The 26,962-nt window shown below is 40.0% G+C and overlaps 3 protein-coding genes across 9 annotated transcripts in view; 1 reads left to right on the top strand and 2 right to left on the bottom strand.

The window, feature by feature from the left end:
* Positions 1 to 45: 45 nt before the first annotated feature.
* Positions 46 to 3,667, bottom strand: LOC113031667 (apoptosis-associated speck-like protein containing a CARD). 2 transcript variants are annotated; one of them, XM_026183957.1, is made up of 4 exons: positions 3,323 to 3,667; positions 2,503 to 2,547; positions 1,839 to 1,880; positions 46 to 960 (listed from the first exon to the last, which is right to left on the bottom strand). In XM_026183957.1, exons 1-4 carry the CDS (start codon positions 3,570 to 3,572, stop codon positions 698 to 700), a joined length of 600 nt encoding a protein of 199 aa, XP_026039742.1. In that variant the 5' UTR covers positions 3,573 to 3,667; the 3' UTR covers positions 46 to 697. The 2 variants fall into 2 exon arrangements, with proteins under 2 accessions (XP_026039742.1, XP_026039743.1); XM_026183958.1 differs by lacking the exon at positions 1,839 to 1,880.
* An 8,725-nt stretch (positions 3,668 to 12,392) lies between these two features.
* On the bottom strand, positions 12,393 to 17,016 carry etsrp (ETS1-related protein). 2 transcript variants are annotated; one of them, XM_026183953.1, is made up of 8 exons: positions 16,835 to 17,016; positions 16,451 to 16,532; positions 14,962 to 15,084; positions 14,800 to 14,868; positions 14,341 to 14,490; positions 14,011 to 14,250; positions 13,784 to 13,902; positions 12,393 to 13,248 (listed from the first exon to the last, which is right to left on the bottom strand). In XM_026183953.1, the coding sequence occupies exons 1-8, from the start codon at positions 16,889 to 16,891 to the stop codon at positions 12,970 to 12,972; spliced, it is 1,119 nt and encodes a 372-aa protein (XP_026039738.1). In that variant the 5' UTR covers positions 16,892 to 17,016; the 3' UTR covers positions 12,393 to 12,969. The 2 variants fall into 2 exon arrangements, with proteins under 2 accessions (XP_026039738.1, XP_026039739.1); XM_026183954.1 differs by having other exon boundaries at positions 14,962 to 15,051.
* A 6,905-nt stretch (positions 17,017 to 23,921) lies between these two features.
* Positions 23,922 to 26,962, top strand: part of fli1rs (Fli-1 proto-oncogene, ETS transcription factor-related sequence) — a 23,144-nt gene continuing 20,103 nt past the window's right edge. For 2 of the 5 annotated variants that reach the window (XM_026184393.1, XM_026184390.1), the window contains exon 1: positions 23,922 to 24,096. In XM_026184393.1, the coding sequence (XP_026040178.1) occupies positions 24,079 to 24,096 (18 nt within the window). In that variant the 5' untranslated portion in view covers positions 23,922 to 24,078. Of the gene's footprint in view, positions 24,097 to 24,138; positions 24,610 to 25,806; positions 25,889 to 26,962 lie in introns of those variants that run through there. The other 3 variants (XM_026184392.1, XM_026184391.1, XM_026184388.1) reach the window with 3 other exon arrangements.

The raw sequence follows: 26,962 nt of genomic DNA, 5'->3' as shown, positions 1-26,962 counted from the left end.
ATTATAAAACGTTTTAATTAATCATCAAAATGAACAAGAAAAACATGAGTTTAATTTTGGTTTATTTTTTTTAAGGACAGTAAATCTTTGTCACTATGTTTCAAGTTACAATAAGATGATGACATTGAAAAAGAGATTAATGAGGCTTTGGATGATTTATGGATAAAACTCATTCACAGCTTCACGGCCCCGAGGATTCATAGTAATGAGAAAGGTACCCCTCTGCGTCCTTATGAACGCTCAGGATTCTTAATTGAAGCACTCCCCTTTTTATTCTCTTCGCGGCCCTAACCCTAGCATTAACCATCACCTTACATTTATCAATTTCAACCCGCTCTCACGCCTGGGAACGAGCAACATAGCGACGATTTGTCACATATATGTTACGTTTTGGGATGAGAACGTGTTTGGATAAAAACATGGCTGATGACATCGCTGATTCATTTTTAACATATATAACATTTACATTTTTTAATATAAAACTTTCAAATATCCATAGTTTTTCCTGTAAAATGGATCAATTAAAGGAGCCACCGAGGAGCAAATGCAACACATAGAACAGTTTTTACAAAAATGTAAGTGTAAAATAAAACCCCCACAAAGAAAAGGCATCTAAACCTTTGTAATGTAATCATGTTATGTTCTGGTAGATATTGGTAGATCTATATTTGGTCTAAAAACTGTTTTTTCAACACATTTAATCCTTTTCACTGAGCTCTTTAACGAGAAATTTCTCATTTGCCAAAAGGATGTCATAGAAGATCTTTTTGCAGGCTGCACTAGCTTGCAGGGGACCACTGTAGAGCTCCCTCATCTTGTCCTGAGTGGTAGACAGAGCTCTAATTCTGGTATAAGTTTCTTGGTCGATAACTTCATTGTCTAGGAGCTCATCCAAAATGGGTGCGATGTTGCTCACTCTCTTGGTCAGCTCGACTCTGTGTTTGTCCACAAAGTTCTTGTCTGGAGAAAGAAAAGGAAAGAAATTTAAAAAAAAAGTTTACGGTTGTTTATCATGTGAAAATTTTATTCACTTTATTCTCAGCTTTCATAACAAAATGCTTTAAAAAATTCATTTATTTCATAATTAAAATTCATTAAATGTTAAAAACACATTCGTTCCTTTTGGTCAACTATTTAAAAAGAACATAAATGACATCTTTCCTTTTTTCATCCAGACATTTAAAGATTATTGTATCTAGTTAATGTTGCAGTCTTCTCTTTTATTATCAGGAAATGAGGAGCTGCTTGGCAGTTTCAAGGCCTCGGGCACAAAGGTGAGAAGTAACGAAGTACAAATACAAATGTATTTTACCCGAGTCTTATTTTTTCTGACTACTTTTTACTTTTACTCCCTGCCTTTATAAACAAATATCTGTACTTTCTACTTCTCACATTTTCTAAACCGGCTCGTTGCTTTAACGCATTTTAGTCGAGTTATTATTTCGTCACTGCCAGCCTCCAAACATCCAAACGATTTAAACCTGAAGAGAAACACATGGTAGGCGGTCCTGTTCGATTATCATTCACCAGAGGATGGTGATCTCATGGTAATCTATGGGGCCTTATAAGGCTCACTGGCCTTATAAGGCTCACTGGCCTTAGATTTGATGGTGGGCTGAAGGTTTCAAACTTTGATCCTCGTGCTTCTCTTTCAGCTAATCTAATTAATGCTATTTAAACATATGTTAGGGTGTAGGAACACAACAAAGCACATGTCAACAAAATATGAAACACTTAATTTCTGTGAATCCAGCGGACATGTTTTTGTTTTTTACGCTTGACCATGTCCGAAGTTTTAGTTTGACTCAGGATCAGTTACAGGCGAGGTCTTCACCTACCGCCTGCGGTTCCACCAGCTGCTCCAGCTGACGCACTCGAGGCTGGAACAAGCAGAGATCTAGTGTAAGAGCATTTTATTCTTTTGTTTGTGTTGTTGCACATTTTAACACTCAGTTAAATAAAAACTGATGCACGAGGAAAATAACTGGTTAGATACTCAAGGAAATAAAAACGGGACTATAATGTTCTGGGGAGACGACAAATCATTCAGAATTAATTAATGGTGTGTAGAGGCGGGAGGAGCGATCCAGTAAGTCGCCCCCCTTTTACGCACAATTTGATCTGCCACCAATAATCAGAATGGGAGGGGCAGACAAAGCGTCCACGCTCCATGTTTCCCGTGAAAACAGGACAAAATGTCGACGCTTGGAAGAGAAGAGAAGACACATGGACACATTTCGCATTTGACGTCAAGGAAAGTACGAGCACAGAAAACCTTTACAGACTTTAATCAACCGAATTAGCTTTAGAATTAGTCTGCGATAATCTTCCGATATTTAGTCAACTAAAGCTAAAAGAATTTAGACAAAAATTATGATTAAAACTAAATCAAACGTAGCACTGGTCTATACTGTGAAATGTCGGTAAAGAAGAAAGGAAAACAGCAAATCAGCCTCGTCCCGTCGAGGCTGATTTGAAAGGTGAAGCAGCGCAGAAACTCACCGTCAGTGGGAGCAGGTTTCGAGGAATTTCCACCTGTAGCTTCCTCTGCAAAAATGAAGACACAGTGTTAGAGTCCGTGACGGTGTTTCAGTGGATCACACAGAGACGAACAGTAATATTAAAATATCATACATGGGTGTAATGTTACAGGCTTTGAAGAACAAGTGATCCTCACGTACTATGGCTTCAGTTCCACATTTATACAGAGGAATGACGTATCCCTCAGCTCCATCAGAGCTATCAGGACATTTTATAAGATTATTATTACTCAAGAAGTCGAAGTCCAGACTTATCGTGGGACTGGGAAATCGCATCTGTGCGCATGCGCCAAGCGCATGGCGCCAGTGCCTGATCAACGTCAAAGAGGTCTGCCATTTCCATGCTCTGGCAGCCGATAAATGCGGAACTTATACCAGCATTATCTCCCCATTCTGGCTAGCGTTAACGACATCAACACAGTCTCACGATGAAAATAGGTCGCAGTCCTTCTGTACGGGTGTAGGTTCTGCACAACGTTTCCTCGTACACATTTCTAATTGTTACACGCGAACGGCGCATAAAGTAGCTGCTCTAATTAGGCTCGGTCGCGCCCGCTGACTTCACTTTTAATCTGCAGATCGGGAGTAAAACGGGCTCGGACACGTATGGAAGAGTGACTCTGTTCGCTGTTATTAAATAAACGCTGAAAAACAATCGAGAGGCTCTGGTCAGATAAGAAAAATGAAAGTGAAAATGCAGCATCCGAACACTCAGCCATCATTAAACCCTGACCTCCGTCTGTGCAGGTTTTAGGCTGCAGAATCACAGTCGTTGATCTTACCGAGTTCTTTCGCCTCTTCGCTGCAGCCGATCTGTTTCAGGATCTCGAGAGTCACCCTCAGAGCCCCCTCCTCAGTAAAAATAGACACCAGCGCGTCTGTGACCTGCAGACGGCTTTTGTCCTCCACCTTGTTGCGTTTTACGCGCGGCGGTTCTCTGCGGTCCAGAAGCTGGTGGCAGAACTTTTCAAAGTCTACCTTTGTCAAGTCGTCCAGAGTGTCTGACACAGCGGATTTGATAGTTTTGGCCATTATTCACCGAGATCCAAAACTGCACCTCTGATTGTAACCGCTGTTGCTTTCCGGTGTGGTGCCAGAGTAGCTATGTAAAGCTGCTTTAAGCAATTTGGAACTGTAAGAGAGAAAAAAACGGTGCATTCAAATGCCTTCGGAAACAGAAATACTCTTTATAATAGCTCAGTCTGTTTCACAGCTTTTACAGATTATTTGACAGTGTAGTGATTTCACAGGCCTAACAATTCTGTGATGTATCTCAGGGCAGATATTTCAATTATTTGTATTTATTTTGTTATTGTCACATTGCTTCGGAGCAACACTAGCAGTGTAAGTGCAAAACTAACATAATTATGATTAATAATATATCAGTAACATCATTTAACCCTTTACATGGGCAACAACCACAGTCATGAGCCTGGGAACAGACACTTTTATCTAAGCTTAAGCTACAAACTCAGTCTTCTTTAACTGCACCACCACAAGCCCAAAACAGATTCGGCCTTTCTAAAGTAACATAAGGAAACCTGTGATGTCTGTCAGCATGGAACAAACGGGAGAAGCCCACTAACCGCAGGTCCTCACAGGCTCACTGGATGGGTCACAGTGTAACAAGCACAGTTACAGTTATGCAATTCCTCGTTCATCACTCATTTCCAGCCGACCACCTTATAGATCACATCCATCTATTACAGTATAATGGCATATTTTCAACATATGAGAGCTAACATTTCATTCCTTTAGAGAAACACAAACAACTTTCATCTTTTGGGGCTTCGATTCACAAGTCAGTGATACCACTGCTTAAATCCAAAAGAAAAACTCACCACGCTGTTTGCTTTGCTTGCTAAACATAATTTAAACTGCTGCTGCGCTGACAAACTACTCAGTAACTGACAGGGAGCAAGGTCAGGTTGTATAAGTAATGTTTTTCTCAGCATATAAAACCTTTCAGAAAATCACTGGAGTGTTTAATGAATGCAAATATTTTCAAAGCCAGAGTTTATATCCATAAGGAAAATGTAAACTGCACAAAGCAGAACCACATCATGAAAAAATAATGCCAGACCAGATCATTTTTACTTTTAGTGTCCCAGAGAGCAGGGTACAGTGAAACGTGTTTCTGCTTACACCCTAAGCAGAAAAAAGCAGAATCCATGTAATGCATGGATGTGCTTTATTTTAATGGATGGATGTAAAAATAGTACAGTCTCAGCCACAGTTAAAATAAAAGTGCCACAGGCCCCCAGTCAGGGCCTTATACTATGAGTTAGTGCAGGAATTTATATTTGCAACCGTGATAAAAAAACTAAGAAAAATAAAAACAAAGTTAGTTAAAAACAGTAAAAGCAACCCTGACATTGTGTAGAGAGAAGTGCAAATGGCATTAATAAGTGATATGTACACTTTAAAGGTAAGAAAAACATTTGGATGAAGGTATAATAGAAAATATGTTTGGGATCTTGTGCCTCACAGGTGTGTTCACCTGTGACAGACTGAAGCCTTATTGTACAGATATAACTAAAGATCAGTAGGAATGATTCCCCGAAGTGTTCTTTATGGCAGTGAGGCTGAAAGGTCTGAGGGAGAAGTGTGAAGTGGGAGTGACGGGTCGTCCATGAAGGAGAGCAGCTTATCTGTTTCTTCAGTGACCTTTGACCCTCACCGACTAAATCGCTTCCAAATTCTGACCGGTGATGCTTCCAGCTTTGCAGATTAGTTTATTAATTTACACAATACAGTTAAATAATAATAATGGATTGCATTTATAGAGCGCTTTTCGGGGCCCTCAAAGGGCTGTACAATCCCACTATTCATTCACTCTCACATTCACACACTGGTGGAGGCTACAGGTGTAGCCACAGCTGCCCTGCAGACTGACAGAAGCGAGGTTGCCATATCACGCCATCGGCCCCTCTGGCCAACACCAGTAGGTGGCAGGTGAAGTGTCTTGCCCAAGGACACAACGACTGAGACTGTCCGAGCCGGGGCTCGAACCGGCAACCTTCCGATTACAAGACGTACTGCCAACTCTTGAGCCACGATCGCTCTTGTAAATTATATAAACAGACGTGGAAAAGTCACAATAAGAGTGTCCAGGTGGAAAAATAGACAAAGAGGCAAAACTGGCAACTAAAAAATGACAAATACCTCAAATCGACGGCCAAATCGCAAAAATCAGACACTAGAAAACACCTCTGCAGGTAAAACCACAGCAGCATAAAATCCCTTAACATTGTTTTTTATATTTCTATGACAGTTGCTTTTGAGTGTCCATACAAAGTAGCAGAGGATGAACATCATTTCAAAGGTGAAGTGAGGCATGATAGTAGGACGATGCTTCTGTTTTTTTTTCTTTTCGTATATTATGGCATAAACCTTGGTTATTTAACTTAACCTGTAAGTTTAACTGTTACTATTACAGAACATGTTCTTCATTAAAAACACAAAGTTTCATCAAACAATAATAATATCCTAAATTTAAAAAAAGAATAACAGCATATTAACACTGATTTGCTAACGTTTGAGCTTCCTCTGAGCTCCACGTTTCAGTTAGTGTGAACAGCTAGGAGAGTAAAAGACGATGTGGTTTTCAAAAGGCATAAACTTGACACATTTCTTGACTGTTCTGAGCAAGAATACTTTATTTCCATCTTTTACAGTTTTAAAATAATAAAAAGGGCTCAAAGTAGATGTTTAGGGACCCCACAGTTCTTGCAAGCACCACTTTAGTATGACAGCAATGTAAAGCCTTTTTATAGCAGTTGAGTCTCTTTTAGTTCTTGTTTTGTGGATTTCTTCCTTCTGCGTTCTTCTGTTTCTGATTCTCAGTCCATCTTGCGTGTGGCTTTGTTTGGAACAGATTTTCTACAATGTTATGCTCAGGGAAGTGAGAGACAAGGTTAAACCTTCAACTTAAAACCTCTGAGGTAGTCCACTGTGGATTTTGAAGTGTATATTGGCTCAAAGCAGGGTTTGGGAAAGCTTCCAAGTCTGCATTCTTGATAAGAGTGTAGAATGTTATGATAGGCTACCTCTGAACAGATGGACGATCCAGTTTTGGCAACAATAAAAACTGAAAACATTGAGCTATGACTAAAAGGAGGACCTGTTGAACCGCAATGAAATCTTTTTAGTTTCTCTGAAATTATTTTATTTATTTTATGAAATTCTTTAGGATTAAAATTTAATGACACAACAGTTATAAAGTCAATTGTTTTGAAATAAATCTGTAGTTGGAGCTTGTGTGTGAATACTAGAGCCTTTCACACAGTTTTCCAGCTGCTGTGAAGTCTTTCACCTGCAAAACATAAAAGAAATCATAGATAGCATATAGTTGTTTATATGAACAAGTTAACAGAAAGATCAACTCACTGTCCAGGTGAGATGTCTAATTTCCTCCACCGGCTTCTGTGACTGAAAAACACAAATGAATCAAAATGTTAGCCTCCATGTTAGCCTCCATGTTAGCCTCCATGTTAGCGGTGTAACAGGAGAGCAGTTTTAGTTTCAGAATGAAAATAAACTCTGACAATTGCAATTTTAAAATATCAGTGTTGCATATGTTTTATCATTTCGCTGTTACAGCTGCCCTGTTGGCTGCCCCTTCAAAAAGACAAAAACAAATCTGGAACGTTGCACTATCAAGCTGCAGGGCCAGACTCTCCATTGTTATGTAATTTCCATGGAACTAAATTTGACTGTTGAGCAGCAAGTCAGCACATGTCCAGAGTCACATCCTGACACTGGAGTGTCACACAGACTTTAGAAAAAGGTTGAAGAATTCAGAGATTCTGTCATTTCTCTCTGTTTTTCTCTGTTTTTACTGCATAAAGCTGGTTTCAAGTGTGATGCTACAAAAAGAAACTTTAGCACTTTGTTACTGTAGGGCTGCATTTTAACACAGACCAGACCCGTGTAAATGCTGGGCGATTGAGAAAATAAAAAAAATTCAAAATGTTATTGCGCCAGAAATCGAATAACTGGCCAACTCTTCTTTGTAGAATTGCTTTAATTTGGCCATATTTGAAGGTTTCCAGCATGAACCGCATGTTTAAAGTATCTCAGTCTGATTGAACTTGAACTATTTAAGTTCATGCCAGATACAACATGGTTTTTCACACAAGTCTTGGGGATCATTCAGATGGTTTTTTTTTTTGGTAAACGTGAGACGAGCCTTCATTTTTTTGCTTCTTTGGTTGGCAGTGGTTTTGTCCTTGGACTCTCCTATTGAGGCCATTTTTGCTCATTCTCTCTTTTTTTTGTTGAATCATGACCTCTGACCTTAACTGAGCCAGGTGAGGGCTGCGGTTCTTTAGAAAATGCTTTGGGTTCTTCTGTGACTTCCTGGATGAGTTATTGATGCACTCTTGGAGTAATTTTGGTCGGCTGGTCAGGTTCAGCACTGTCCTAAGTTTTCTCCATGTGTGGATAATTTCTCACTGTTGTTCACTGGAGTCCTGAAAGCCTTAGAAATGGCTTTGTGAACCTTTCAGACTGATAGATGTCAGTGCCTTTTTTTCCTCAGCTGTTTCTTTAAATCTTTTAGCTTACTTCACTTTGTCAGACAGCTTCTATTAAATGATTTCTTGATTGGTCTGGCAGTAATCAGGCCTGATTTAATATGATATGAGGGACAAGTCGTTTTGCTTCAGGTAGGTTTTTCTTCATAAATCAAATCATTATTTAAAACTGCATTTTGTATTTAGTCTGGTTATCTTTTTATAGTACTAACATTTTTAATGATCTGACGCATTAAAAATAGAAATCAAGAAGGGGAGCAGTTCTTTTCCACAGCACTGTATTAACTCTTGTTTTTGTTTTCTCATAATCAAATATTGAAGTCAGAGACCTCTGCTTGGTTTCACCCCTTTTGTGACACGGTAAGCCCCAAATGACAGCAGCGATCAGTTTAGGAAGTTTAAAAGTGAAAGTAAATAAATGAGACCCTTTTATTGTTGGTTAAAAATGTCTGCAGTATTGTTTCTGGTTCTGTTACCCATCGATCTCTGTAGTTAGTTTTTACCCTGTGATTAACTGTGATGACGCTTCTGTGTAAATCCAGATGTACAAATGACCACTAACTGAAACTTGGACATTGATCTCACCGAGTGTTTCCGCCTCGTTGCTACATCCAATCGCTTTCAGCAGGTCCACAGTCACCCCAAGAGCCCCCTCCTCGGTAAAGTGGGACACCAGCACGTCTGCGATCTGCAGGCGGTTTTTATTTTCCACCCTGTTGCGCTTGACGCGTGGCGCTTCCCTGCGGTCCAGAAGCTGGTGGCAGAACTTCTCAAAGTCTTCCTTTGATATGTCCTCCAGCGCGCTCACCAAAGCAAGCTTTATAGTTTTGTCTGACATTTCGTGGCCCAGAAAGTTCTTGTAGCTCTGTCTGAACTGCAAAATACGCTTTTGTCTCGAACTTTAAGGAAGATGACTTTAGAAGGCGCACCCGGAAAAAGACGCATTTACTGCGACTGGGAAATATGGGTGCTCTAAGAGCTATAAGCGGAACACACACAGCAGCAAACATCTGGAACACACTCTGTCTGTCTTACGATAACAGTGGGGTCATGTTCCAAGTACAGTAAGACTTGCTGTAGGGATCCACCAACAACGCCTGTGTGAGTAGATCTGTCGACTCATATTGTGCATTGGTTTGCAGTTTTCTTGGTATGTTTGATTTTATAAATCCTAACAACCACATGGTATAGCGCCGCTAGGGGGTTTCGTCCTATTATTGTAGCACGTCTGTGGAGGCTCTGAGTTATGGAGGATCACAAGAGCCATTATTCTCTCGCCTCTGTCAGTGCGCCCCAGGGTGGCTGTGGCTACAATGTAGCTGCCATCACCAGTGTGTGAATGGGTGGATGACTGGTTGTGTAAAGCGCTTTGGGGTCCTTAGGGACTAGAAAAGCGCTATATAAATACAGGCCATTTACCATTATTTCGATGCATGCGTGGCTCTTGTGGTCCTCCATACTCAGTCATCCAGGTCATCATAGTCTAAGGGCGATGGGGCGATCGTGGCTCAAGAGTTGGGAGTTCGCCTTGTAATCGGAAGGTTGCTGGTTCGAGCCCCGGCTTGGACAGTCTCGGTCGTTGTGTCCTTGGGCAAGACACTTCACCCGTTGCCTACTGGTGGTGGTCAGAGGGCTCGGTGTCCGGCAGCCTCGCCTCTGTCAGTACGCCCCAGGGTGGCTGTGGCTACATTGTAGCTGCCATCACCAGTGTGTGAATGGGTGGATGACTGGATATGTAAAGCGCTTTGGGGTCCTTAGGGACTAGAAAAGCGCTATATAAATACAGGTCATTTACAGGCCATTTAAGGAACCTGGAAAGAAAATCGTCTGGACTCTGCCTTTCCTTCTCTTCCTTTCCAAGCTCCCTAGAATATTATTGTAGTTGTTGGAGAGTCTCCTAATGTGAGTGCCGCTGCAGCCTGCTGCTCTCCGTGCATCTGTTTAGAGCAGGACAACTCCAGGTCTGTTGTTCTACACTGTTAAAAAAAAAAACATCTTAAAAAACAGTAATATTCCGGCAGCTGGGGCGCCAAAATACTACCGTAAAATAACAGAAAACAACTTCCTCATAAAAATATGGTTATTTCCAGCAATGACAATACAGTTTGTTGCGCTAATTTTACATGGGCTCTTGCCTTTTCAAGTGATCTTAAACATTAAATTGGGAACATGTTAATGTGATTAAACAATGAAATTATCTATAAATAGGGGGGGAAAAAAACAAATCCTAATAAAACAGTAATATTCCGGCAGCTGGGGCGCCAAAATACTACCTTAAAATATCAGAAAATAACTTTCTCATGAAAATACAGTTTTTTTTCAGTAATGAAAATCGAGTTTGTTGCGCTAATTTGACATGGGATACTGCCTTTTCCAAGTGCTTTTAGACATTAAATTAGGAACATTTTAACGTGATCAAACAATGAAATTACCTATAAACAAGGTCAATGATTGTGGTAATATGATATAATACGTAAATGTACAGAAATATACAGTTAATAGTTGGTGTAAATTATAATGGATTGCATCCCCTGGGATAGACTGACAGAGGCGAGGCTGCCATATCGCACCACCGGCCCCTCTGGCCATCACCAGTAGGCAGCAGGTGAAGAGTCTTGACCACGGACACAATACAGAGCGTGTCCGAGCCGGGGCTCGAACCGGCAATCTTCTGATCACAAGCGAACTGCCAATTCTTGAACCACGATCGCCCTAAACAGCAATGATAATAATACTTATGTGAAGTAACACAAGCTTATAGGAATCATGTTATATACTTTTCCATAGCATTACATTTGAATTCAACAGTTCAATCTTTCAAATAACGGACAGATATTTGTGAAATCACGATACATTTGTGAATGTATTTTACCAATCTAAATATGCATATGTACAAAAAATATATTTAAAAAAAAACAAGTAAATTGTGTTTTTACTATATTTACAGTGATGTTATGTTATTTTACCTTTGACATGTAAAATCAGTCTACTTATGTAAATTTAATGATATTCTAGAAAGACAGCAGGCTACAAAGCTTTAAAATATACAGTAAGATACTTTGACATTACTATTTTTTGGAACAGTGTATTTAACTGACTGGCCTCCGAGTTGTCCGGCCAACATCCACACCACATGCCCGCTGAACCTGCTTGGTGTTCCTTCCTTGCCAGACCGCGGTTACAAAATGTATAACTTCATTTTATGTATTTAAGACAAAACAAACAAAAAAACCCAACAACATCAACTTGCCATAATGTCGTTGTACAATGAAAATAAAGAGCTGTTCTGTCCGCTTTTTCCTCAAACATGGACACGTGTTTTAGTATTTTGTGGGTGGAATATTTTCTAATCCATGTGTGGGATGAAAATGTCCCATAATTACATGGGTCCTGTAAAATGAAAAATGTACAAGGTGTTATAAATGTCAGATTTGCATTCTTGATCAATAACAAGGGCATCAAATAATTATCTAATGCATTTTCCTTACAAACGTGGCGCCATTTAGGGGGACATAAAAAGGCTTTCCAATAGTATACGATTTATTGCCAAGTAGCAAATAAACAAATGACCACAAGACACATTTCCTTATGTTTTGTAAGTATGTAGTATGTTTACGTTGTTTTCCTGGGGGCTGAAACTTGACATGTTGTGTATATCCCGCTAATAGCCTGTATATGCCATACTGCACATTTTGGTATCAATTTGATACAAAGTAAATAAAGGGCAGTGTTGCTGATACCGATACTGTTGTCTTATAAAGGAATCTTGTGTAGAGGAGAGCTATGTGTCATGACTAATAGTTTACAATGAAGTATATGATATAGATGACAAAAGGAACCATTGTGGTGAAGTGATTCGATCTTTCTGTTAAGTTACGCCAGTGCAAAGCCAAACAAAGAGAAAAGAGCAGGATAGAACTCACGGAGCAAGTCATATAAGACGAAGGGGAGCAAGGAAGTGATGCATATGGCCAAATGAGTATAAAAGGGGGCTCTTAGGAACATTCAGGGTTCTCCCTCTAGTTCTGATCAAAGATCTGAACAGTTTGAAATTATTAGATTAGAAATCCGAATTAGCTCAAAGTAGATTAACTTGAAAAGTATAATTTAAGTGATTTGATTCTATTTGATTCTGATTTGATTTTGAAAATGAGAAAAAAAACATATATAAGATAAATCTTTCAAAATTGTTGAATTTTTAAAAAGTTCTCTTTTTTTTTAATTAGTTGTAGACGCATGAATCCCTCTTTGTCCACCAGGGGGAGCTGCAGTATCATTAATTCCCCCAGCCTAATTTTATAAAAGAAGACTTTAATTCAACACGTTTATATACAGTTTATTTACATCAGACAACCATCACACGTCACTGAAACCTTCACAGCAAGTGCCTGAAAACCGCCAGTTTGTTATTCAGAGTATCAACAGAGGTAGACACGAGTTTTGTATTTAGAAAATAATAATAATAATAATATAAATGCACAAAACTCTACATAGGGTTCATATAAACACTATTTACAAATCCATTCTTTCTTTAGAAAACAAACAAACAAACTATCAAACATAACAACCCCAGAGGAACAAAGTACAAGTAACCCGAGTGCTTAAAATACCCCTGGCTGGTGTCTGTGCTGCACTTAAAACAACCTGAGGTCAAGTAGCTCTTTTTATAGAAACATTTAAGAAAATATGATATGATGTCATTAAATATTGGCTGCACTATGGATCTATATACTTTTAATTATTATTCCCTGAAATGCAGCATCTGTAAACTGCCTACATCAAGTTCGTCCTCTTCCACGAGGCTTGAGGAAGCAGAGTTCACTTTGAAGGCTGAAGTACTCAAAACGTTCCGGTCTGTCAGCCAGCAGCACCGAGGCTCCTGGGGTCGGCCCCTACTGTGAAACCCACGTTTCACTGCTGTGATCAGAGGCTGTCGATACCCCAGAGCACTGCCAGGACTCTGTGTTTGTGGGTAAAACGTTCATACTGCTCAGGACCTCCTGTGCTGACTTCCCCAGCATGCCCTGCACGTCACAGACGAAGCGGTAGACGTAGCGCTTGCCCGCCGTCTTATGGATGATGTTTTTGTGGTAGTAGTAACGCAGGCCACGGCTCAGCTTCTCGTAGTTCATCTTTGGTTTGTTCTTGCACTGACCCCAGCGCTTCGCCACCTGTGGGATCACCAGCAAACACATGCTCAGAAAAATACAATAGAAATGAGTAATGTAATTAAGTAAATGTACTAATAAAAAAATCTGTTAAAGTTTATAATAAGTAAGATGATTTATTTAAGTGCTTCTAAAAACAGAAGAATCCAAGTGTTTATTCAAATGCATTACATGTTTGTGTAAAGCAGTAACATAAGCAGATTCTGTCTTTCAGTAAAGCTGTGCAATGCTCGTTTCTGCCCCCTGTCAATCTGGCTCTATAAATACCAGGATGAGCAGCATCAGCACTGCAGGTAATATGAACAGGGGCCCCCATCCAGTCATTGCTCTGTTAAATGGTACAAAGTTTCAACACCAGCGGCTCCATTTTTAGGAAAACAAGTGATTCCCGGCCTGACTTTCTTAAATGTGATCAACGTTTCTCCCCAAAGTACAAAGACACACTCAAATGGAAAGTTTTGTGAAGCAGGTAAGAAATAACCTTTTATCGGTTCCATGTAGTGCTCAACAGTGGCTTTGTCTAAAACAGGATTCTTACCTCTGTGGGGTCAGACATCTTGAACTCCCATCCGTCTCCAGTCCAGGAGATGAAAGTGCGGCAGGCAGAGTCCAGCAGAAGCTCCAGTAAAAACTGCCACAGCTGGATTGGACCGGAACCTGAATGAAGAGTTTGTAGATAAATGAACGAGGTCAAAGTAAGTAGCTGGCGCTGTAATGTGTAATCCATGTGTCATTATACAAAGAGGAAAAGAAGCAAACTCTAACCTGGATAAGCCGACATTCCTGTCATCTGCCCCTCCCTGTCCAGCCTCTGTGGAGGGGTGTTTTTTCGTTTCACCACACGGGGGCAGTACTGCTCTGAGGACTGGAGGCCGGGGTTTGAGGGACATGAGGCCATAGATGGGTGTGATGGAGGGGCAGCTAAGTTGGGGGACTGATATTCAGACCAAAAGGACGAGGACTGTCTCTGTGCATCCGAGTCAAAGTAGCTCTGATCTGTTTCGCCTGCACCAAACAGAAGAATCACACACTGAACTACAAAGATCAGGTCACTGGAAAAGTGTTTGGTTTTAACCCACGAGTGAAATGTCTTACTTTGTACTGAGTTTGATCCTGCTCCTGTGAGGAAGGGGCTGTGGCTGCCTTCCACGGCAGGGCTGAACTGTCCAGTCTGGGGCACCAAGTTCTGGTATGTCTGAGGAGACTCCTGGTATCCAGTTTGTGACTGGTCCACTGCCAGTCCATCTGTGCACCAGGAGAGAGTTAGTCACAAACACAATTCCCTTAAAGTCAACTTTAAATGAGGTCAGTGTATGCACAAATAAGCCCTGTAAGCTCGGGCTTTAATCTGCTCTGGAAGCTCAGTTCCAGAAGATTTTTTTCTGCTCATGGTTCTGTGTGATGTCACAAAGAGGAGATACACACAAATATCTGTTTTTAAAAAGTAGCTACTCAAAAAGCAACTCTCTGGTGTTCTCGAATAAAACATATGAACACTATAGGTCTCCTTTAGAGTTATTTCACACGTAGCATCAGTGAACGTGAGACGCTCACCTTGTGGATACGAGGCCCACCAGTTGAACTCCTGGTATGTATCCAGGCTGAAGAGGGCAGCGTCACTCACTGAAGGTAAAAGAGCAAAAAATACAAGATAAGTCAAAAATACTTGACTTTAATAAGCAAGCAAAGTATACCAAAACACGTTTTTCTTTTTACCTTTGGTGCCATAAGGATGGGAAGCTTTTGGCGGCTCCGGGTAGCCGCTGTCTGCCGCGTATTGCTGCTGCTGTCCGGGCGCTTTACTGTCTAACAGAAAAGACAGGTCTTCACCAGGGTAGTCTGGAGGTTCAACATAATACAGACAGATGGAGTCAGTGAAGGATGGTGAAGACAGCAGGGAAGCACAGCTCTTTTTAAAGCACCAAGCCGATACAGGATTACCTGTTTAATCGTGCAAACCTTAAACTAATTCATTTTACAGCAGTTTTTTTGCAGCACAGGATGACACTGCTCTTTGTGTCTGGGGGGCATCTTATACATAATATATGTATAAGATTTGCTATAATGAGCAAACAATGAGGATAAACCTAATATTAGGCTACATAATTAAGATTACACTTTTTAATTTAGTAAAGGGTTGAAATACTTTTTTGTAACTTTGTAAAACAAAGTTTGTCTTGCTTACACAGCTGTACTTACAGCTGAGTAAGCAAGACCTATTTGCAAAACGCTTAATTCCTGATAGACTAAGGTGATCCGTGACTTTACTTTCTTTTGCAAATGTTTAAATTATGTTTGTTTTTAAGGTGGATTTTTTTTTCTTATGACTTAACAGATGTGATGACACTGTAAACTCTTTGGCACTGAAGGCACCACCAGCCCTCTGCTGCTTATAGCCTCATAAGGATAACTTTGATCCAGCAGTAAAAGCAAGTTAGCTGCATTATCTTTAAGCTGATTTTATGATTATATTAAGGCAAACAAATACAAAACATGAACTCAAAATCTGCTGTGAATGTATAGTTTGCTGTAAATATGAAAGACTATGCTAAAATGCCGGTGTGGTGCTTTAAGAAGGAGGTTAATCAAAGCTCAGTTCTGCAGAAAAAGTCATGGAGAGAAGAATTGTGGGAGAAATCTATAAGTTAGACTTTGGAGTTGGGCTGAAATCGTGACGTGGGACATGAGAAAAAAGAAAAAAAGGCCCCCCAGGTTTTTTCAGTTCTATGGATGGAGGCAGCTTGGAGGAAACAAGGCAGGGAGGGGGAGGAAACGCCAGCGGAGGGAGTGTGACAGAGTAGTGATGGAGGGATGGGGAGTGGGGGGCGAGGGCTCTAAATCTGTTGGAGGAGGAAGTCTGGAGGAAAGGATTAGGAAAGACAGAGAGGGGAGTGCAACACAGAGACCGTCTTTAACCTGACCACCCTGCGTCTCTCTGTCTTTGCAGATCTCAGCCCATTCAGACAATTTCACACACACATAATCACGGGCGTGTCAAGGACTCGCAGAGAAAGCTCTGACAGATGTGATGACACTGTCTGCGAACATGTTTCCTCTGTCCTTCAGCCGCTCGGCTTCAGAGGAAACAGATCGCACAAACATAAAAAAAAACCTGTGTCTGATGTGTCTGAGAGTTTCAGCGCCGTGCACCAGGATCAGCAGGAAAGCCAGATGAAGCAACATCAGAGGGATCCACTAAACTCACCATAAGATGCAAAGTCGAAACCAGCTGGCACTTCCTGCGTCCTGAAGTCTTCTGTGTAGTATCCGCTCTGGCAAACCTCCATCTGCGGTCATATGATTACAACTTTTTGTCACCATTGGGAATGAATTCAAACTTACAAACGCAGTTTAGAATCACGCGAGTGGGGCTGTAACGTTTCCCACTGGTGTTTATCTCGATGAATAATTAGGGAATAAATACATTTTTAAAAAATCGGAAAAGCCAAGAATCCTGCAGTTTTCTGTCAGCTGACGTCCATCCGTGCAGCACAGTTCACGCTCTAAACTGCTCGTTGTGGATGAACGACACTTGCTGCTCATTTTGTGTCGCGTTAAAATATATTTGAGTTTAAATGACCGAGCTTACCTTTACTTTGGAGTCGGCGCTTCTGTCTCCTGCTTTGATCGAAGTGTCCCAGTACATGTGGCTCCTTCACAGCTTCTCCTTCAAACTTGTACCGGCTGCAGCAGCGTGGAGTGGTCACTCTGTGGTCGGCCGCGTCCCGTTATAAACTCAGCGAAAAGAAGTGGGCGGGGCGCGTGCCCGCGGTGAGTCGTGACCTGCTGCGGCACTGAGGTTTGTTTAACACCCCCCACCCCCGACCCCCTTTCCCGACCCCCTCAGCAACAAGTCAATCAAACTTTCATTCATAAAAGCGTCTCAGGTAACAGACACGCGAATGTAGCTTATTCCAAAAAGAACAATTTATTTATTAACTACACAGAAGTTCAAGATTTAAAAGGGGGGGGGGGTATAAATGTTGCTGTAGAAAACAAACTTGCATGTATGAGGGGTGTGTAATTGAGGAGAGAGGATTAAAAATGGGATTAAAAGAAGATAACACGCTGAAAATATAGTATTCATAAAGAACAACATTTGGAATTCAAAAATAGTCCATTATTGAAGTTAAAGTAAAGAAGTCCATTTCTTTCTTTCCATGCCATTCAGACTGAGAACATATACAGATACTGACAATTTTACCATCTTTCTTATTCCCTTTGTTATCGGTAAACTTGTTCCTCTTACACTGCACCCGTATTTAAGTCTTTTCTTAAAACTGACTGTTTTCTTCTTTTGTGGAGGGAAAATGGTCACTGCAGATGAAAAAGTGAGGGAGGAATTTCGTGACATGGTTTAGAATAAGGACAAAGAAAAAAAGGTGTCTTCAAAACGAGTATGCAGACATGATCACATTTAAAGGTCGTCCATCAGGACATTTGGACACATTTTCCTGCATTAAGGACACTTTGGTACCTTTGCATGGATTTGTGGGAGAAAAGTTTCATACAGAGGAGTTCAGCATTTAAATGGTGATGCTCCCGGGTACAATTTCATTTAATTATTCCAAACTATTCTCATTTATTATTAGCCATGCTGAGTCAACACACATTCAGACATGTTTTCCTGTTTTTCTTTTGTGTTTGTCTCCAGACTGAGTTCAATGAGTTGATTCAATTCCCTTTGATATTAGGCTTTTGTTAACCTGCTTAAACGGGGCCCCTCTTTGTGTCACAGAACTTTTACACACAAAAGTTCTCGAGTTCTTTTAAAGTTCAGGTGAGTTTTACTTTTAAACTTTCCGTACATTTGAAACTTGTTGCAGTCTGTTGTGATTTTCAAGACTTGTGAACATCTCATTTCTGTTACTGACTAAAATGAAGGAATACAGACAAACATTAACTTCAGATTAGTTTGAAGTGGCCCGACAACGTTGGGTTTTCAGATTTTTTTATCGTAGGACTTCCTTTTCCTTTTTCCTTACGGCTCCTACATGACTCAGATTAAACTTCTATGTGTGTCAGAGGGAAAATTACTTTTGTGATGGGGGGTTTTCAGTCCAATCCTCCTCTTAAATGCAGGTGGCTGTGAAAGTTTGTGAAAATAGTCAGTAACACGACGTTAATTATCTTTTTGTCACACACACACACACACACACACACACACACACACACACACACACACACACACACACACACACACACACAATGTTCATATTTTTATCCTGATTATTCTACAATAAAGGGTTACAGTCAGCACTAAACGTACATTTATGCAGAGCTAGAGAACAAAGCAGATACCTGAAGGGTAAACATTTGGATACATAAAAATGGGCAAATTAATGGAGATTATAAAGGCACAGAATAATAAAGTCTAAGTTTACATGTAATACTTAACACACTTTAGCCTAAAGTCATAACTCTACCACACAACTCATCACACTGCAGCTGTTAAACAGTTCATTGATGTCACTGCCAGTGAAGTGATTTGTAGGAATAAAACACACTAAAACAACAAGATCCGGATTTGTGAGTCAATTAAATGATTAGTCATTCGACAAATTAATAGCCAACACATCTAATAGTCGGCTAATTACTGAAGTCACACTTTTTTATGATAGAAACAAATGTTTTTTTGGACTGTAGGCCAGATAAAAGAAGACATTTGAAGATGAGATAAGGATTCCCGTTTAGTTTGACAAAAAAAAATGTGTCAATTAATTAATTAGTTCCCTGAAAACATTTAAGTGAGAGATTTCTGTCTTGTCTTTCTGTGAGTGAAAACAAAGACAACCTTTCATACAGATCATGCAAATAGGATGATTTAAAAACTAACTAACTGAGAAAAAGTCAAAGTCACAGCACTTTCTCTTAATATCCTTGGTTTTTGGATATTTAGTCAAAACAAAACAACTAAAAGACTAAAACATGAAATTAGTTATTTAATCAGTTAGCAGATTAAGAAAATTAATAAGAAAGAATTCAGAGTAAAGACTGAATCGACTGTTTTTCCTTTCATGTCTGTGGATTTTTGACATTTTTAGCTTTTTATCAAATTTAGTCAAAGTAAGAATATCTCCCCAGCATGAGGCCCCTAAATTAGCCAAATATGATTAGCTGTAAAACAAAAATAGCCAATTTTGTCATGGACAATCATGATAATCAATTAATAATTCAATCATGTATGTCATTGTTTTTTCCACTGATAGTTGGACAAAAAAGAGACATCTGAATATCAAACTTAGTATTTCTTACTACTTTGAGTTCTTTTAGGCCACAGGCCGAACAATCGGTCGATAAAACAATCAATGAATGAACAAAGAAAAATCTGGTTATTAATTAATGGTTCTCTCACTTTTTTTTCTTTCATTCCGTTGTTTTCTCTCAGTCTTCTCTGTGTGTGTCTGTAGTGTCTGGTATGTTACACAAAATAAAATTACCACTTTTCTTTTTCACATTTTGATATTTAGAGGCACCAAAGATTGACCCTCACGAAAATAACACATTAACTAATGTACCACCTGTAAAGCACGATTTTCAGTACAATAAAAAATGACAAATTCTTTCCTTGCTAAACATAATCAATAGTTCCACATACACCGCTGCAGGTTTTACAGCAGATGGGTGGCCTTGTAGAGTGTATTTTTATCGCGTCACTGAATGGCTTTAACATATTTCAGAGCTGCGGTCACTGATTGTCTGACCAAATAACTGAGCCATAGTTTGGGTGGGGTTGAAGTGGAGCCTTTTGAAATCAGAGCTTTTGCCAGTCGCTTTTTTTTTTAATGAGGTGGGAGGAAGAAAAAATCTCAGTATCTTTAGCAACCATTCGACAAAACAATGGCCCGTAAAAAACACACAAGCAGCCGCTGAAGAAAGTCTGAAATCACGGCGTGAGTGGCTGCAGCAGATAAGGCCGAGCCCAGAGGCTTGTATAAACAAACATCTCTGCTATTCAGCTCGGACACACACACACACACACACACACACCGCGCCGACTCCATCTGGAAAAGTGCAGCCGGCTGAAATCGTGCGTGGAGACGGGAGTCGTGATTGGGGGCCCCACCCCAACACAAGGACACAACCGGGATAAAGTTACACAACAGACCAAGTGATTAACAACCGTCTGCAGCAAACTGTCAGCTCTGGAATCCACCGGGAATAATCACACACACGGACAGCCTGCGAAAGGAAACTGTCAGCGACGGCACCAGAACGCCCCAGAAATGAAATTCATCAGATTTACTGGAAATCATGAAGGTGTAACCACAACGCAGAGACACACCGGTTACAAAGGCACGGGAATGAAACCGGCAGGGAGAAATCATTTCGACCAGAAACACCAAACTAGATTTAATCCGTGGCCCACGAAAAAAAGCTCAATTTGATCCTTTAAGTGGGCCGGAACATTTATTTGAATGTAAATAGGTCTATTGTGATGACATCCACGGAGCAGACGATCAACAGCCTGAGACACAGTTCATTAAAGATGAAAAAACAAAACAGAAAAGCCTCACCTGCATTGTTTCTGCTGTTAAACAGCTATGTGATCATTTATTGACGTGATGAAGATATATCTTCAGTATATCTTCATGTCTGTGTTGTAATTTAATCTAAAAAAAAAAAAAAGATCACCATAATTACGTCACTGCTGTTTTCATTGACGCGTAAAGCAAAGTATGGGCCGGTTTGGATCTTCGGAGGATGTTTTCTCAGGCCCGGGCCGCATGTTCGACAGCCATGTTTAATACGTCAGCATAATGTTAACGCAAAGGTTACTTTAGCTCAGATGTTGAGAGCCATTTTAGGCCATCTTTTTTCGCTTGCAGTCCTTTACAGCAAGACTGCTACGTATCAGAATGTCACTTCACAGATCAAAATAAAATCAACATAACAATATTATTTTAAAAAACATGAAAATTGTTTGTGTTGTGTGATCTAAAAGTAAAAGAAATCCTGCTTTTTACTATCATATAGGCATTATTAAGAAAATATTGATATTTCATTTTAAATATCCTGATCATCACAAGTTCTCAGTGTTGTGTATGGTACATATTTATAAAGACAACATTTATTAAAACACACACACACACACACACACACACACACACATTTAGTTCATTTAGTTCTTAAAGCAGCAGAAACATGAATTTCATCTTGTTGAATATAATCGTGTTTTGCGTGTATTTACTAACCTACAGTTACGTCATGCGGTTATGTGGGGCTTTGGATTGCACAGTACTTTTTGAATTGTGATGGCAGAGTAGTTTTACCTGCTCTAATCCCTTTATCTTTACAGCCAGTTTATTTTTTTGTGCTGCTGTAACATCTAATCCTCCCAGCAGGGCATCAATAAAGTGCTATCTTATCTCACCTTTCCCCTGCTGGTAAGTTTTTCAGTTTTACTTTAAAAACTTTGTTTGGTGATTTGTGACTGTTACTGTGTGGCTAAAATATATTTTCCCCAGAAGCCCCGAAGGATAAAAGTGGACTAATTAAAAATATATCTTTTATGTTTCATAAAAATCCAAAAGTTCCTTAGTTAACGAGCCAAGGGCCACATTTTCTACAGCAGTCCTGAATGAAACAGGAACCTCTTATTAAGAGGGCCTGTAAATTTCATGAACTGCACCGTGCTGATGCACTCTGTCAAAGCACTAACTGCCACCATGAACAGCTCTTTTTTCCCCACTGAATGTAGATCTTCTAAAGGTCAGACGCGTTTTTCAAAACGTTACGATCTTTATGAACATGCAGGAAGTTGAAGATTTTTTTTAAAGTGACAAAAAGAACACAAACAGGGTTTTTTTTGTGATATAATCTTTCCTTCTCTTATAAGTGGGGAGGTGAGCATGGGGCTGCAGTACTTCTTATTGGAAAACTTACTCTTCACACCAGGGAGATGTGTCTACATTTTCTGAGCAATATCTTCTCTTTATGGTAGCATGACTTCACTGCAGCTCAGGAGGGAAACAAGACGACCATCTGCTGCACGATGCAAATTGTGGAAGTCTCATCTAAGCTGCAGGTGGACTTTTGAATACATTAGTGTTCATGTGGGCACCTATGCAGCAATTTCAAAACACTTAAAAAAAAGAGGCCTGTGCCCCAAATCCATCACTCAACACTAACATCTGCCACCAAAATGAGACAAGAGCTTGTTAACATAATGGCCCTTAATCTGCTACAGGTTCATAATATATGTGAAAGGTTAATATCCCATAACTGTCTGTTTGCACTTCAAATGCAATCAGGTGGGAGTCTGACAGGAAGTTTAAAAAACTGCTGCACACTGCAATCCCAAACCAAATGAAATAATTGAAGAGCTCAATCACCTACAACGCCGAGCTACTGCTAGAAATATACTTTTAATGTTAACTTTCCTTGTGAAAGAAAAATAGGAGAGAGAAAGGGAGGCTTAGAGACAGTAGAGTCCAAAAATACACTTTTATGACTGGTAGGTGCTTCCCTGTTGGTGAAGTAACGGTGAATTATTTATCTTCTCCACAGGCACAAAAAGGCCAGTTTTACTTTCTGCTTTTTCTAAATGAATCTTTTTCAGTGGGTTTCCTTAAGTGTAAACAGCCAAGGAAAAGCAATTTTTCACATGAGGAGTTAATTAGTTTATTAGTCATGATACACACCTACATCTACTGTGAAATGAAACCAAATGACAACAACAGACACACAATTTCAGGCTGAGCCAGCTGTTTACAACGAGACACGTGCTTTGCTTGATTTTTTTTTTTTTAAGAAAATACATATTTTTAAAAAAGGAACCAGTGCTCGCCAAGTACAACATAACTGCTGTTAATAATAAAACCTTATTTTCAAAATATGAGGATTAATTGATCTCATATGTCCTACTCTCAGGGAATGTTTGATATTTATCACAGGAATAAAGATTAAAAGTTGCAGTTATTTATGGAACTCTGTGTGTAGTTTCAGTTATTGTTGGATTTACACCATCGTGGGCGCTGAAACGTGTGGAGTGTAGGGTGTGCAGTGATGAACTTCAGCCTGTCCTATGACTACAGGCTAAAAATGGCCTTCATATGTTCATATAGTCAGGTTGTCTAAATATTCACAAGATCAGTGGAAAAAAAATCAAAACAAAATAATGGCTTCAGTACAACGTGGGACTGAATGAAACATACTCAAACACACAAACAGGAGTTTTATTTCTAGGAGATTTTGTGATTTTCCTTTAATAGCGCTTAAAAACACAAATTTACTAGACTCTATTTCTAATGTTGTGTAGTAAGTTGTTCTAAATCGTGGGCACCTATTACCCAATAAGAATATTTTTGTAATCAAATTACATGCAAATAGTGTGAAGTCTGGCTGTTAACCATTTAAAGCCGCTGGGACTAAAATCACAGAGGCTAGTTGTATTTGACAAATATATATATTCAGTCACATCTCTGCTCTGTCGAGGTGATGCTAAGCCTCGCGCGCTTCAGACAGTGTGTTGATGCTTTGACTTCTTATGAATCTAATAAAGCTTTTTTGTTTTTCCTTCTAAGCAGGACGTGTTGGTTTCATGAGAAGTGACTTTACTGCTTTCAGTGTTGAGAGTGACTTCACTTCCCAATTTAGAGTGTGAAAGAGAGAGAGAGAGAGAGAGAGAGAGAGCGGGTGAGAGAGAGAGAGGGGGGGGGGAGAAAAAAACTTGCCATCCGGTTTATGGTCTGTGAGCAAAAATTGTAACTGCAATGGTTTGCGCCATAGAGCCAATGCAGCCGTGCACGATTTGAAGTGAGGTTAGGAGCTAAATTAACTGAAACAATCACAAAACGACTAAATGACAAAGACCGCGAGGCTGCTGCTGCAATGGACTGTTCGATAAAGGTAGGTGTTTGCGCCGTTTTTTTAACGCCCGTGTTGAAGATGACAGGCGGCCACCCACACCGTGAGTCTGCTGAGTGAGAGAGTCAAGGCGGTGATGCGAGCTCCCCACTCTTTCCTTCTTGTACAAAATTTCCTCTTCCTTCCCGTTCGTGGTTGTATGTCGGCTCTATAATAACACAACTAACCACTACATCTTTACACTCAGATAAAAACACTAATTGGTGGCCGGTTATACGCGTAAAAGAGGATTTCCAAACGCACGCCTTTCGACTTTTTTCGTAATTTCGTCGAGCTCTTCCTGCATTATTCACGGACCCACAATTAACGACAAGCATAAGGCACGGAGAGTCAAATTACTGACCACCGATCGCTTTCATAAACGCTTTTGTTTCTTTAACGAAGATGAAGTAGATGAAAGGGATGCTGGACTTTCTCGGTGCGCGTAAGGCAGGTGTCCTCGAAGGCGTCATGGATCGAATTGGAGCAGGAGGATCCATTTCCATCAGATGACTGGTATTTCACATTCCACACTATTACAGCTACAGCTGTTTATCGTCTCCTGAGGACCGTTAATTGTTTCGATGTCTTATCTTCTAAGAGAAGCTGAAATAAAGGCCTCTGTGTCAGAGAGAAAACGAACTTTTTACCGAAATTAGCGCCGACTGTTGCGCAACGAGGGGAAAATGCAATTATTTTAATCCGATTGTACACTCAAGTGACCCAATTCACGCTCGGTTTCTATTAAATTGCGCCTGTATGCAACACTGGGCCTTTATATGCATGTATATAATTCTGTACTGTGATTTTTGCAGTATGCACGATCACAATTCTTAATTTCGACGCTATTTTAATATTGACATTTTTAATTAGTTCAAAATTAATTACTATAACGAATTCCTTTAAAATTTCATTACGGCTGCAAAACCTTTTTTGCAAGAAAAAGCGTTCCTCGGATGCAGGAAGTCATTATTCGCTGATTTCTCGGGTTGTTTCTAACATGCATTTGTATGTGCAGCTGTTTTTAGGCGCTAAACATGACCGAGATACGTGGTTTCTCGTTATGAAAAGGACAGCAATTAAAGGGCTAGTACAAAAAAGGGGCAAAATGAAGCCATACTAAAAGTAAACCTTAAATTATTATTAACATCCTTTATGACGAGTTTTTTTTTTTTTAAATTCTTTTTAGTTTGTAGTTTCAGTGTCGGGAGACTCTTTGGGATTCTTTGTTATTTTTATATAATTATCCAGATGCTTATTCTCTTGTACTCTGTAGCTGTCGATTGTGTTTGAGGTTATTTTAAGAATAATTTATAGCAGCAAACGGGAGCACTTGTCAGGTGTCGTTATCTGAACGCAGCAGGCTTCCTGTCTCAAACCTCAGACTTTCCGCACACATTTCCGCTCCCTGGACCAGAAAAAAAAAGTCAAAAAGGCAACAAAGGCTCTGAAAGACAGAAACAAAGTGGACAGAGTGAGGCGTTGCGTTGTCGTAGCCGCGCTGCCCGCTCCCTCGCTGACAGGGAGCTGGAGCAGAGAGGCCTGGCCCCGAGTTTGCGGCCTGCAGAGGCCTGCGTGCTGTCAGGATCCGAGCTGTGAAAACCGCACCGTTGTTTGTGCAGCACAAAGCGCAGCTGCTCGAGCCTTTGCAAAATCAGCTCAACTTTTACTTCTCCTTTCTGCCACTTGTTGCTTCAGACATGGCGAGGACAAAGGGCTGTGCCTTTGCACAACGTGATCTCTGGTCTTTTACTGCAGCAGACACCTCATGCGTGGGCTGCACTTAAACACAAATGTAGGTGTTTTTTTTATTATTATTATTATTTAAATTAAACTTAAATAACCCGAAATCAGACTCTTATGTAAGCAGGAGCTCAGTTAAGCTTTAAGACTTTTAGTCTCTATAAATAAAAACACCGAGGGGGGGAAAGAGGAACTCAGAAATCACCAAAATACAATGTTTATCATTAAAATACCAGCGTTTGAGATGGATATGTGGAAGTCCTGTTTGCGCTGCACTATTATTTATTCAAATATCAATCCAGGTTATTTGTCAGGCTGCATGCAGCATATTTTACTGAAGGCAAGATAATGCAGGCATCAACATATATCACCCAATCCGCTTCTTCAGCCCAAGATAAGCCTTGAGGGGCGTCATAAACGACTAAATATAAAACAGATTTTAATCATGTAACTGCTTCTTGCAAGTTGTTAACCACATCCTTTGTTCCAGCTTAGGGTTAGTGGCTTACCAACCTTTTTGGCCTTTAACCCCTTCATACAGTGTATTGTTTTATTAAATATTGCGTAGAGGTAGAGTTATGGAACATTTATGCAGTGAGCCAGATAAAAGACATATCTTTAAAATAAAATTGTTACACAAATATTTTCTAGTTGTCTTGCTAACCATTTGGCAACCTGCTGGAAACTACGAATTAAATGAACAACAGTAAATTCATCTAAAAGGGCTACTTTTTGTTTTTAGTGCACCTAGATTCCAAACTGGGGAACTGACAGTTTTCCCTCCCCTTTAAAAAGTAGAACCAATGACCTTCTACCTCTATGGTTAGGGGATGTGGTGATTTTGTTATGCTGTGTTGCAAGCATGTTTTGGGTCAAATGATCCCCTCAGTGGTAAAGAGCCACTGTAAATCTATATAAAGTTGTTTATGAAATATTTTTCTCCTATTTAAGGATAACACTGCTTATCCAGGGAGTGAGGGTGAAAGGTGAATGGTTTGAAGAGAATGAAAATGATGTGAATCATAATTGTTTCAGAGTAACCAAATCTCAGCCCACCTTAACAGTTTTGTTAGACCGCAGTCTTCCCTAATATTGCCACACAACAAATACAGAAATAATTGGAAAA

Source organism: Astatotilapia calliptera, chromosome 11 (assembly GCF_900246225.1).
Source record: "Astatotilapia calliptera chromosome 11, fAstCal1.2, whole genome shotgun sequence".
Classification (NCBI taxonomy): domain Eukaryota; kingdom Metazoa; phylum Chordata; class Actinopteri; order Cichliformes; family Cichlidae; genus Astatotilapia; species Astatotilapia calliptera.
The sequence above is the reverse complement of the archived record's forward strand: the minus strand, read 5'-3'. Positions and strand labels throughout refer to the sequence as shown.

Bases quoted from the DNA above. Each gene is read 5' to 3' on its own strand.
- LOC113031667 (XM_026183957.1), bottom strand. From the start codon at position 3,572: ATGGCCAAAACTATCAAATCCGCTGTGTCAGACACTCTGGACGACTTG. The intron at 2,548-3,322 runs GTAAGATCAACG...TCATTTTTGCAG, and splicing joins CGAAGAGGCGAAAGAACTCG to AGGAAGCTACAGGTGGAAAT. The intron at 961-1,838 runs GTAGGTGAAGAC...TTCTTTCTCCAG, and splicing joins AGCTGGTGGAACCGCAGGCG to ACAAGAACTTTGTGGACAAA.
- etsrp (XM_026183953.1), bottom strand. From the start codon at position 16,891: ATGTACTGGGACACTTCGATCAAAGCAGGAGACAGAAGCGCCGACTCC. The intron at 15,085-16,450 runs GTGAGTTTAGTG...TTGAACCTCCAG, and splicing joins TTTCGACTTTGCATCTTATG to ACTACCCTGGTGAAGACCTG. The intron at 14,251-14,340 runs GTAAGACATTTC...TGTTTGGTGCAG, and splicing joins AGGATCAAACTCAGTACAAA to GCGAAACAGATCAGAGCTAC.